This window comes from Aythya marila, assembly GCF_965140915.1.
Source record: "Aythya marila genome assembly, chromosome: 1".
Lineage (NCBI taxonomy): Eukaryota > Metazoa > Chordata > Aves > Anseriformes > Anatidae > Aythya > Aythya marila.
This window is the reverse complement of record NC_139042.1, coordinates 160,252,972-160,266,413: the sequence shown is the minus strand read 5'-3', so window position 1 is coordinate 160,266,413 and position 13,442 is coordinate 160,252,972. Positions and strand designations below refer to the sequence as shown.

At 37.2% G+C, this 13,442-nt stretch overlaps 1 protein-coding gene across 12 annotated transcripts in view; it reads left to right on the top strand.

The window, feature by feature from the left end:
- The window catches only part of NR2C1 (nuclear receptor subfamily 2 group C member 1), a 53,415-nt gene that overhangs the window by 14,844 nt on the left and 25,129 nt on the right, over positions 1–13,442 (top strand). For 6 of the 12 annotated variants that reach the window (XR_014319375.1, XM_082783618.1, XM_082783611.1 and 3 more), the window contains exons 3-5: positions 2,649–2,724; positions 7,328–7,435; positions 12,729–12,959. Coding sequence is in view for 11 of the 12 variants with exons in the window: in XM_082783618.1 (XP_082639744.1) it covers positions 2,671–2,724; positions 7,328–7,435; positions 12,729–12,959 (393 nt within the window). In the remaining variant the exon portion in view is untranslated. Of the gene's footprint in view, positions 1–2,648; positions 2,725–2,747; positions 2,962–7,327; positions 7,436–12,728; positions 12,960–13,442 lie in introns of those variants that run through there. The other 6 variants (XM_082783612.1, XM_082783621.1, XM_082783620.1 and 3 more) reach the window with 5 other exon arrangements.

Below are 13,442 nucleotides of genomic sequence, written 5' to 3'. Positions count from 1 at the left end.
AAGCTTTCACTCTGCAGTGTAGTTGATTTCCATGTGCTGCTGATCTGGTGCACCAGCTGTAGCAGTAATTAGTATTCAGTATTCTTGTTGGAACATGCAAATCCTGCAGGCCAGAACATGAAGAGCTACAGAAAAGCATTAAGAAAACTTAAAGTAACCTTAGGCTCTGTTGGTAGATATGACAAAAATTGAGTGTCATAAATCATGCTTTGTTACGGGAAGGATTATAGACCTAGCTTTTCTGATGGGAAAATGGTATTGATGTAATCGAATTTCCTTCAGGAAAACAATGCAGAGAATGCTACAGACAATGATTGTAGAATGGAAAATCTTACTGCAATCTCAAAAGGCTAACGTAGGAGCAAATGTATTTTCCACTTGTACTTAACCTTTGTAATTGCTATTGGTGGATAAAATTGGTTTAAACTGTTCAAGATAAGCTTTCTTGTGCATAGCTATTTAAACTAGACACTCGGTGAAATAAAACTTTAAAAGAAGGTAATCTTGAATTGTGTCCTTGAAAACACCTGCACAGTGGACCTCCACCGAGGTAGTCAAAAGATTCTTCGCTTAGTTAAGAGGGAAAAATTAATGTTCAAACCAAACTGCTTTCAAAATATTTTGATTTTTTTTTCTTAATTGCAATCAACTCTTATTGTTCCCATAACTAAGAAATTAGTACATTTTTGAATTGTAGAATATTCCAGGCAGGAACAGGCCTCAGGAGGTGTCTATTCCAAACCCCCACTCAAACCAGGGTCAGCTATGAAATCAGAATTTCAGATTTTTATTTGCTCTTAATTTTCTGCTCCAAATTTTTGGCAAAATATTGTTATATGTGTAACAGTTCTGGTATGTCAAATCGTCACAAAACAGCACATTCTTCTTCTGAAATAACTCTGCAAACGGTCCATCTGTCCTACCCAAAAGCGTGTCTTTATTACTAATTGGTTTTCTAATTTGCTTTTAAGACTTTTTCTTTTTTTAATTAAATTGTACTAATTTCTGGTGCAGTGTGCATAAGCAGTGCAATATTTTGTTGCTAGTATTTTATGTAAAGGAAGAAAACATCTGATAGTGTTACCTGACTTGAAAATCTTTAAATAGTGATTGTGCTGCAGCTCACAGTATGCAGAAGTAGGTTAACAGAGTACTACTGCAAAGGTGTTGCTAGGTATTAGATCTTCTGAGGAGATAAAGCTTTTCAATATAAGCTTCATTCTCATGTTTTTTGTGTACGTCTGTCATCTTTTGCTTTAATTTAACTAACAATGCTAGCGGGAGAGTAAGAATTGTCTACAGGGACCAAATGTTTCTGTACTCTTCCCATCCACACCATATACTTCCAAGTACTACAGTTCTTACCTTAATCAAAAGATACCTCTCTTTCCAATTAGAAGAGCAGAATGGAAAGCCCGTCTGGACGCCTACCTGGACAGCCTGCTCTAAGGAACCTGCTTTGGCAGGGGGTTGGACCCTTTCGAGGTCCCTTCCAACCCCTTCAATTCTGTGATTCTGTGACTCCAAAATGATTTACATTTTTATTTGTAAAATTGATTGAGAAAGGTTAGAGATCACTGGGGTAGGAGACAGTTCCCAGAAGTTCTAGGAGGGTAAAAGAGTGAAAGTCAGTTGATTTTATTTGCTATATATACAGTTTTTCTACATATATAACCACTTTCATCAACGCTTTTCATATGGTTAAACAACACTATTCCTGCACATAAAATAAATAAATCTGTGTTGTGTAAAAAAATCCTTTATACTGGCACCATTTATTCATATGTTAATACAGCAGTATATATGTTGGTTTTAAACATCTTCATCCTTCTGTCTGCAATGAGAAAGCTGTATAACCCAAGCATATTGCATATTTGAAGCAAAGTAAATTGTGTACATAGAGAAATCCTTTAAGAGTACTTGTATACAGGTTTGTATAAGATAGTGTTCTTATTACAGCTTTTTTTCAGAAAAGTAAGTATATTGCTTCATAATTTGTGTCTGTTCCTTTTACAGACTGCCTGGCAAATATTTCTGTCTAGGTACCCAAACAAACAAACAAGGCATACATCTGAATATTTAATCCTGCTTTAAGGCAGTGTCTGTAAAATCATACAGAATTCTTCTCATGAGGATTTGGATTTCTTACTACAGTATTGATGGCTAACCAGCATCTGTTTTTAGGAATAAATATTTTTTGCCTCCCAAGTAGGGCCTCATACTAATTACAAAATTGACCTTCAAGTGCTCCTGTTACACTAAAGGATTAGTATGCATTCAGAAGAAGTTATGGGTTTTGCCCTTGCTTTACATCAACAAAATTCCAGTTTTTAAGATGTTAATTATGTCCCTGCTGATGGCAGGGCCAATTAGACACTTTTATTCTCACAGGGAGTTTATTATTTTGTTGCTCTTTGTGAAAGCAGCAGGGGAAAAACACATCTCTGTGAGTTGAGTATAAAGATAAAGAAGTTTGCAAATAGAAAATAAATTACTAATTGTATAGTATAATTGAGCTTTAAATTCTTCAGGGATGTCGCCTTCAGACAATTAGGAATGTGCTTCACTTACCTGGAATATATTTTCCCCAAGATACTTTTACTATTAGAGATGTTAAGCATCTTCTTTCTTTTTTTTTTTTTTGACAGGAAATTCTGGTGATTAAAGATCATGGCAACCATAGAGGAACTGGCCCATCAAATTATTGAGCAGCAAATGGGAGAGGTACATACATTTTGAGAAATATTTAAGAAAGTTTGAATATTAAAATGTACAGACTAATAAGTAAAAACCAAAGTTACAAGAGAAAATAAGTTTTAGTATACCCAAAGCTTCAGGAAACCCTCCCATGGAAGACTAGAAGATCTTACTGTGTCCACCTTAAAGTTATACAGCAAAATCTTTCTTGGCCAAAGTTTACCCCACAGAAATGAAGCTAAAGAAAATCTAGCAGTATTTCCAGTAAGTAACTAGCTGTTCAGCTGTGCCTTTTGGGCCTATAGTGGTCTGCAGAGAGCTGTCTGGTTGAGCAAATTGCTTTGCTCACTTTCACTTACAAAACGTACAGTCAAGGGAGTTGTCATTACATAGCTTCTACTTTCCAACTAAGCAATTGCTTCACTTGTCATTTGTTTTTTTAAGTAAAGGTTTGCCATGCTCATCACTGTAAAATATTTGTTGGTGTTTGGTGTATGTCAGGGGGAAGATCGAATTCTTGTTTCTGCAGACTTTGTTTTTCTTGTTTTTTTTTTTTTGTACACCACTGTACAGAATCTGTGTGCTGCAGCTATACAGCTTCCAGAGATGCACAGATAGTTTGCAAGTGTGGCTAACTGTATACATACATGCTTATCTAGAATTTCCATCAGTAGCACTTCTCTAATAAGATAGGAGCAGAACAATTATATTTTTAGCTTGAAATATTCACACTCAGCTTCTTGTCAATATCGAATTACTTTTGTCAATATCTTTTTTTGTCATTATATTTTGTCAATATAGAATGACTTTTCAAGTAGTTTTTGTTCCTCTCCATCATGAATTGAAGTAGAAAGGTTGGGGGGCAGGATGGTTAATCTATCCTGTATAAATTCTTGTGGGTTTTGTTATTGTAGCATCTGAGAATTGCTAAGGCTATCTCCAAGGCCGTGAGTGGTGTATGTGATGTATCAGTTTTTCTTTCTCTCTGTGTTCACAGGTGGGAATGGTGTATCTAGCATAGTTTCATGTTGTTAATATAATAAAAAGGCCTAAGTAGGGCTGTATTTCCCGTTTCTTTGTTTGGAAACTGTGGGTTAGTCAAAGCTAGATGATGCGTGTGCCACTCGGAAAAAAGGATGATGAGTTCAAATGACAGTGTTAGCCTCTGTGAGAGTTGTTCTCAATTTCATAATGTGATTTCCATGAGACAGTGAGCTTATCTGGTGTCTCACTGCAATGGGAAAGGGAAGGTCCTTTTTCTGTTTCTTTGTAATCAGATAAGTCAGTTTCTTCACCAGCCAATACAAATGGAAGTTTTTCTGCTGAGTTAATGAGTTGAGTAGGATCAGAGAAGCTTGAAGCCTAAAGGAGATGACTGGTAGCCAAAAGAAGAGAGGCAGAGGAAGAAGCTGAGGAAGTGGAGGTGTGATACTGATGCATCTGTATGCATGGAGCTGTTGGCTTGTTTCTTTCTTTGTGAAACTGCAGCCTTGCAGTTTTCATGGAGATCCTTCTGTCAGCATGTAGGTTAGGATTTGTCCTTTAGTGGTTTTAGTGTTTTACTCTGCCTGCGATTGTCATTTCTTATTTGGCAACGGTGTGGCTTAAGCATTCCCCAGTCCTCACTTAGCCACTTAATCTCGTGCTATGATAGTCTTGTTCACGTGAGTTCTCTTTGTCATTGTGTGGTAGACAAAACTGGAAAAAAAATATAAATAAATATGGCATAGTGGAGGACTCTTTTTCCTCTGGGCTGTGGTCAGTCTGCTTATCTGGTACAAGGTGCAGCCCAGTCTGGCACAAAGCAGATGTGGTTAAAAGAACTGAAAAGAATAACCTAGAGCTGCGCAAAGTGGGATTGCATAAGTGAAAATTACTGTCAAAGAAGCACACTGCCTGAAAGGTGGGGTCAGCAAGGAAAGTCAGTCTTACAGGGGCCTTCATGTAGTATTTCACATCCCTTCTCACTATTGATATACAAGCTGTAATCGGCTTGGTGATGTGCATGCTGGATATGAGCTTTGAAAACCATATGGTAAGCTCTACGGAACTTCAGTCTTTTAGCTAGCATTTGTAATTCTCTGAAATGAATGAATAGTTTAAATTGAATTTATAAGAAAAATTTACATGAGTAGAACATGAAAGGAAAAACAACAGGTGTGCCCATTCTGAAGAAAATGTAAAATGCTCCTATGTTTTATTGCAATATAATAGTCAGGAGAGTTCTAATGGTGTGTTTTGATTTCTTTGTAATGTTAATCCTTGATATGGAACATTTCAAAATACAAAATTATCACAAATGATTTTATGATTGTTTTCACAAAAATGTGTTTTTGCCAGTTTGGGACTTTCTTTGCGTAAAACCAAAACATTAAAAAAAGAATGTATAGCCTTGCCTAAGTGGAGCATTGTGCAATGTTTATCTTTTCATTCTTCTCATCAGATTTTGCTAAATGTGAGATAATTCATATTTCTACATGAGAGTCATATTACTTAATTCACATAGGGAATTTGTCAAGAACCCACAACAATCTTCTTTCTTTTATCTGTGGTTCCGTATACTAGATATGTGGCAGTTTCTTTCCACAAATCTGCCAAGTACCAGCAACAGAGGAAAGTTACACATTTTTCTAAACAGAATCTATCATATACAAACAAAAGATATTTTTAAACAAATTTTAAACAAAACTGCAATAAAAACCTTTATTCTATATAGAAGCAAAACTGTCAAGTTGACAATATTTTGTGGGGATGATGATCAGTTTTGCTTTATATCACATGTAGATTGCGACACTTTAAGTGTAAAGCAGTCCTGGAACACATAGCTTATTTTGTGTAGTTAATACAAGTTCACATAAAAATCTGATTGCCTGTAAGTCACCCATCATGCAAGTCATTTGACAGAGTAATGCAGTATTTCTGTGCTTGAAAGTACCTCCTTCAAACTTTTAATCTTGATTTACAGTTGACTCTTCTTTCTCCTTTACTTAAGCAAAGTGAATGAATTATTTAACTACTAAAACTGTTCACATTCTTGAAAAATCCAGTATTTTTAGAAAGCAGTGTTCCAAATGCCTTCATTTGACAACCATTTCTTTTGATGGTGCAGGCAGCTTTAGTAGCACCCCATCCCTCCAGCGGCTTGATCCTGCTGTCTCATTTATTCTGATGCATTTGCTTCTGAGCATTGTGGTAATCTGGACTGAAGGTTTGACCTATGCTAAGAACAGCCTATGTTTCTCTTTTGCTGGACTATGGTTTGACCTGCATCAATATCCTATTCCAGATCACTGGATGACTAAACAACCAGGTTTACCTACCAAGCTGAAGGGACAGAATCAAGTAGGTTATAAGAGCTGAGGCTGGTGCCAAAAGTAATGCAGTTTGGGGTGAAGTTGCAAAAGCAGTTTAGGTTGACTGGAATTTATATTTCTGCTGTAAGGGAAAGTCTTGCCTAGCACTCCTTCCTCCTTCTCTTGCTCACCTCCAGCTGTGTCTTCTTGCCTTTCTTGTGCTGGCATTACCACTTACATGGTGGTGTGGTTGCAAAGTCAGGAGGAAGAAAAAAGCTCTCAACCAGTCATGAAACATTATCTTTATGGCACATATAAGTATATATTACTTAAATTAATTATTGGGAAAAATACACAGTTGAATAGGAGCATTTTTAAATGGTGTAGAGGCTATGAATTATTAGTAGTACAGGAATTGCAGGATGAAACATTTTTTGATCTGTATAAATAGTTATGCTGCAAAACATTTAGGAAGTTCCCGGGGAATGTAAGCCAAAAAATTTAGTCTGAGGGTATCTAAACACTGTGAAGACAAACGTCCTTTGTACTACAAAAAGTCCTGCATTTTGAACCAAGCCTCTGTATGTAGCAGCTGTACTTCTCATTTTCTGTGAACAAATAATCTAATGAATAATACCTATATACGTTGGCGACAGTATGTGAATTTTTTTAAAAATAGTGATAATTATTAAAGCACCTCCACAAACTACCTGAGAGCAGAGGCTTACATTTGTTTTCAGATACAGTGCTTGCTGAATTTGTCCATTTCATTGATCTGCTCTAAGATTCTTGGTAGTTCCCCAGTAGAGTTCTTTGGTTTTGGTTTTACTTCTTTGAGGCTCAGCAGAACAAAAAAGGCCAATTGCTGTGTTTCCACACCAAAATTTCTTTAGTCACTTTATGTAAGCCATTAAGGTAAAAATAACGTTAGTTTATGTGTAACACAACACAACCATAATGAAAGCTATTGTGTTTAGTTTAGAACATGAACATCAGCAGTAATAATTTGGAAAATACTCAGTCTAATTGACTGAAGTGGATTTGCCAACAGTTGATTGTTTTACTTAGTGTTTCTAAATTTCTAAGTGAAGGTATTTTAAAATAGCTTTAAAACGCTCGTCATGAACAGAATTTTCTAACTAGCAAAATTAAGCAGTTAAATTAGATTGCAAGCATTTGAATTCCTTATATAGGAAGTGTGTCAGACTTTCTATAGCCTTGTGCAGGGAAGTCAGAAGTTGGTAAAACTTTACAGTAGTTCATCCATTGAGTTAGTATATCAGTCCTTAACGTAATATATCCATTGTCAATCCATTACATTTGTATATTCTTTCTAGATCACCCATTCCCAAGGAGCTGTTACACAAACACTAATGGATGGGACAGCACAACGAATACAGATAGTACCTTCAGATTCAGGCCTCTCTTTACCACAACGTATACAGGTATGCTTCATCCAATATATTTTAAAAGTAATGATGAGCTATTTATTTCCACCAATTTTCATGTATTGTTCTTTTTCATTTGCCTCATGTTATTTGCTAGAATGTAAATATTCAGTTCTGGGTGCCAAGGGTTGTTTTTATATAAATAGAAATAAAACATTATTCCAATGCTTTCTTTCTTCCTTTTTACTCAAAAAAAAATTAAGATGTACAAAAATTATAACTGCTGAATAGAATAAAGATTTTCCCCTAACACTGTAGTGATACTGCTCTTTGAAAACTTTTAGATTTAAACTTTTGAGATTCATTAATTCAACTAAGTAGTTGGAGACAATTTGGAGCGGGGATGAGGGGAAATACTGCATTATATTGTTGATACAAGTCTGAGAAGTGTGTTAAGGGATGCTGGTTTGGGCCATTTCAACCAGTGTTATACATCTCAGTAAGCTAATTTATAGCCTAGCGAGGTAATAATCTCCAACTCATGCGAATGCTCTATTTTAAAATTTCCTCTTGGAGAAAAATACTAACCATAGCAGAAATTTAACAAATATTCTCAGACACATGTTGTTGCACACAAAAACACTCCATTTTGTGAGCCAACTGTTAGTATAATCTTGGTTGCTTTTTCTTTTGCTGCTTCAGACTTCAGTATTTTTCCCTGTTTTTTTTTTTTTTTTTTTTTTTTTTTTCCCCCCGTTTCAGTGTATTGCATTCAAGCTTTGTCCTACCTTCCAAGATTCTTCACTAGTGCCCCCATACATGATCTTTTGTTTTGTTTTACCACAGCCTGTATTCTAGTCCTGGTGTCAGCCTTATCTATCCAGTAGATTTTTATTCTTTCAGCTACCTCCACTCCTTTTCTATGCTTTGTGTACAGCTGTAACTTTAATTAATTTATATTAACCAGTTAACTCATGTCTCTTTATCCTGTTTTCTTCATCAGTATCTGTATGCTGTAGTGGGAAGCCATTTAATATAATTTCAGTATCAGGGTCTGAATGTAGGACAACATATAAAACCGTGACCCTTTGAAAGGCAAGACAGTTGTGTTGATTCAGAGCCAGTGGCAGACATCTAAACCCTTTTGGAGAGGGTATAGGGGGGAAGAGAGAACTGCTTTCAGATAAGGACTGTAGCTACTGAAAATCTGAAGAACATAGAAGAACTGTATTTCTAGGGATAGTTTTGTTTCAATGTCCTTTTAGTTTTTCATCATCTTGGGTAGCTGGGGTACCACTTGTTTCTGTCCCAGGTACTTTGTCCCATGTCTTTTGTCACCACACTCATTGATTCTTGCTTCAAAATGGATGGTGAGTGCTTTGAGATAGTGGTTGTCTCTTGTTTGAGACAGCACTCGGTAGAACAGCATCCTTCCTGCAACAGGCATCTACAAACATGGCTGCAGTGTAAATAATAGTAAGAAATTAGGTATGGGATAAAAATTAGTAATTAAAACTTCCCACAAAGAAGAATTTTGGTGGAAAAATAAAATACATTTCAGTGAAGTGTTCAAAAAATATAGTAGATTGGTTCATTTTGAGCTTATCATTTCAGTTAATATTTTTTGCTTTTTTTCACATAGAGAATTATCTGAAATCTTGAAATACAAAATCCTCATTAAAAATTGTAAATGTTAAATTTAAACTGTTCTTTAAAACATGTTTCATTAATCACCCTTTTTAGGGAAATTTAACATTTTGTCTCAGTGGTGGTTTCATGCTGGTAGGCAGCTCAGGACTACCACACTGTGCTTTCACTCCCCTGTCCTCAAAAGGTCAGGGGGAGAAAATAAGATGAAAAAAAGCTCATGGGTTGTGATAAGGACTGGGAGATCTCTCCACAGTTATCATCACAGGTAAAACAGACTCATCATAAGGGAGTTTAATGTAATTTATTGCCTATCACGAGCAGACTAGAGCAGAAGGAAGCTAAAAGCAAACTAAAAACACCTTCCTACCCATCCACCATCTTCTGCCTCCTTCGCCCAAACAGCGCAGGGGAGTAGGGGCTGCGGTCAGTCCCTAGCACTTCATCTCTGCCGCTCCTTCACAGTCACTCTCTGCCCTGCTCCCCGTGGGGTCCCTCCCACAGGATGCCGTCCTTCACAAACTGATCCTGCAGGGGCTGCCCAAAGACAATATGGATCCTTCAATATGGCTCCGTACCACGGGGTCCACCCCCCAGGAGCAAACTGCTCCAGCACGGGTCCCCCATGGGCGGCATCTCCCCCCAGACCTCTGCTCCTGCGTGGGCTCCTCTCCACGGGCTGCAGCTCTGGCCCGGGGCCTGCTCCTGTGGGGGCTCTCCATGGGCCGCAGCCTCCTCCAGGCCACATCCACCTGCTCCACCGGGGGCTCCTCCACACATGGGGGGGCTGCAGCGTGGAGATCTGCTCCGTGTGGGACCCATGGGCTGCAGGGGGACAGCCTGCTCCACCAGGGGCCTCTCCCTGCACAGGCCGCAGGGGAACTGCTGCTGCCTGCCTGCAGCATCTCCTGCCCTCCTTCTGTGCTGACCTTGGTGTCTGCAGGGCTGGTTCTCACTCCTCTCTGTCCCCACTGCTGTAGCACAGCAATTTTTCCCTTTTCTTAAATCTACTGTCAGAGATGCAACCAGCATGGCTCACTGGCTCAGCTTTGGCCATTAGTGGTTCCATTTTGGAGCCATCTGGAGCTGGCTCTTAAGTGACATGGGGCAGCTGCTGGGCTCTGCTCACAGAGGCAACCCCTGCAGCCCCACACCTCCAAAACCCTCCACGCTACCAAAACCCTGCCACCTAAAGCCAGTACAGTTTCTATAGAATAAAAGTTGAATGCCACATTGTTAAATGACATTTCTGTTCAAAACCAGCAGGTAGACACATCCTTTTATGTTTAAACATGCCTTTTTTTCCTAAAAGAGGAACCGAGAATTATTATTTATTGAAATGATATTGAAATTAAAGTCAAAACTTGTTAACAGACTAGTCAATAAACAAAATGAAAGAAAATGCTATCCTCTGTTATCGTCAGGACACTTAAGTACATGGGAGAAATATATTTTTAGGCAGACAATCCTGAAGTAATATATTCCTGCTTTATGGCATGATCTCTTTGGCAACACTGAATTTCAGATTATTGAGAAACACAATTTGTTGTCTTTGAGCCCTGATGTATTTTCTTGAGAAGATAAGTAGTTTTCTCTTTCCCTCTGATTATTTTCTCTTATCTCAATATTTTGGTACTGGAAGTTGTTACAAAGTTGTTGTACTTGGGTGGAACGCTCCACTTCCAAAGTCCCTTTGAGATTTAGGTGGAGTTTTTGCAGCTATCTGCCCATAAGGATTTATTGCAGACAGACTACTCTTAATTGTTTGAACTGCTTTCTGTTACGCCTGTGTGTTGTCAAACGCCTGAGAGCTGCAGAGAACATTTGCGCAAATTGAATAGCTTTGTATGGACATGAACATTACACTGTACGCACTATATCACTCAGTGAAAATACCTACCTTTTAAACATAAGGGTCTGGACTATAATACTAAGTAGATAGTTTAGCATACATATCCAAAAAAATAATTTCAGCCTTAGCTCAAATTTGTATCTTCACTGTCTGGAAAATCTCAGGTTTTGAGCTAGCTTTATATTATACTTCATATAAACCCAACTAGATAAAGTATATGCCTTCTTTTGATGTATACAGTTGCACTTTTAGGTTTTGATAATGACACAGATTTTAGATGCGTATCTTTTAAAGAATACATCTGGGTATTCAAGAAACAGCACAATATTCTGTGTTTGGCTTTTGTGTCTTTATGCACGCAGTTGAGGATCACATGCATTGGATTTCTTCTAATCCCAGTGAAGTAGAGGTGCTTGGAGAGGGGAAGGGAACATCAGCTACTTTGGAAATAGCCAGAAAGGACACAAGAAAAATAAAGATTGTAAAATGAAGACAAATGGAATCTAAAGAGAAAGTTAAGGGAAGAAGGGATGTAAAATGGCAAGGAAGTTTTGCCTTTTAAGGAATTATAAAGGTACTGAAAGAAGAAATAAAGGACTGCTGTAGTCATTTGTGGTCCTGGGTATGTGTATATCTTAGAAAATTGAACGGAAAACACTGTATTTATCATCTTGGTAACTTCTGTGGGGTTTTTGTCCTATCTTCCTATCCTGCCCCCCAGCTCTCATGGTAGTTGATGTTTGCTTTGTATTTTTAGTCTCTGATATTCTATAATTACCTGGCCTTCTGGCCTGAATAGGTCTTAATTGTGCTTTGCAGAGAAAAAAAAAAAGAAAAAAGAAAAAAAAAAGTTAGATGCCTGAAATGTTAACAGCAAATTTGATTGATCTGTAATTCAAAAACAGTTTGCAGGAAATAGTCATTGTATAATGGTGCTCTTTAATCACTAGAATAAACCAGGCAGTTCTTGGTATAAGCTTTTGGAAAGAAAGGCAAGAAGTGACTAAAAGTGTTATAGTGGAAGATAGATGGAATCTTGATTATTTTCTGAAAGAATTATAATCTTCTTACAAAGTTGGCAAAAAATGAATTTACTGGGGCTTTTTAATAAAAGTCTGCTGTATTTGTGCTTGAAAATAAGAAAAAAAAAATGGAAAAAACAACCTGTAGGTCTCATTTTGAGTAAGTAATGAAACATGAAAATCTTTTTTTCCTTAAAAAAAAAAAAAAAAAGAAAGAAAAAATGGCAGAGAAAACAGAATTTTAACTTATTTTATTTAGGAACATACATGTAAAAAACAGACCCCAAAAAAATGAAGCATAAAATGTTTGTACAGTGGTGTGAAAATATTGCTTTTCTTGCTGTTTGATGCTTTCTTTTTTCACTTTGAAGTCTATGGTTGTTGTTTTAGGATGTTTCTTTTTAAGCATACAAATACAGGAGGTGCTAAGCACTTTGCATGGTGTGCAGCTAATTCAAAGGTTAAAGATTTAACAGAAGCTTATGGGCCCTAGGGCTGAGTTACAGACACCTCAAATTCTGGATGCTAGAATTGTCAGGGGTTTTTGGTAGTTTTGTAAAAGCATGGGCCCTTTGTAAAAAAAAAAAAAAAAAAAAAAAAAAAGAGAGAATTCAGGTTTTGACTTCAAACACAAAGGTGACTCAAGTGCATTTAAAAGAAAGTGAAAATCCAAGTTTTTGCCTGAGTTTACTTAACTCTTGTGTGACAGAGGGGAGGACAATCCTACTTCACAGTTGTCAAAGGCAAAATTCCCGTTTTCTTCGAGAGCCCAGATGGGCCCCAAGGGTGATTACATTACCATAACAATTTGAGATAAATGTATTATTAGATTGTCACAGATCAGCAGACGGGCCAGAAGATTCAGATTGTTACAGCACTTGATCAGAGCTCAGCAGGCAAGCAGTTCATCTTAACAAATCATGATGGCTCTACCCCAAGCAAGGTGATCCTTGCCAGACAAGATTCCACTCCAGGAAAAGTAATCCTAGCAACTCCAGATGCTGCAGGTGTCAACCAACTGTTTTTTGCATCCCCTGATATATCTGCACAACACATCCAGGTAGATAATGCACTTTATTTCATACTTTTGGTTCAAATGGGATACGAAGAGATGTTTTTATTTCCAAGTATGTCTGTCTGGGTTCTCCTTTTTCAATTTTTTTTTTTTAATGCTATACTTTTTCTTGCATTAGGATGCATTGTGGATACTTAGAAATTATGAAGAACACATTTTTTTTGTGAACTTACTGCTTTCAAGATTTATATCCATTTATATCCTGGCTCATGAGATTAGAAAGAAGTGTTACTTTTTTGTCATTTCTAGATGTACCAACAGTCCTTCTTTATTGCTACTTCATTGATTCTCCGTTTTCATATATTGTTGAAAAAATAATCTTTTCTCTCGTCCTCATCACTTAACATTTCCTTCTCCTTGTTTTCCTTTTCATACACTGTCGTAACTACTGTTCACTGCTGTGTGAATTGTACTCCAAGGCAATTTCTCAGGGAGACTATTAGTAGGGAGTGACAGTGGGAAAGTAGC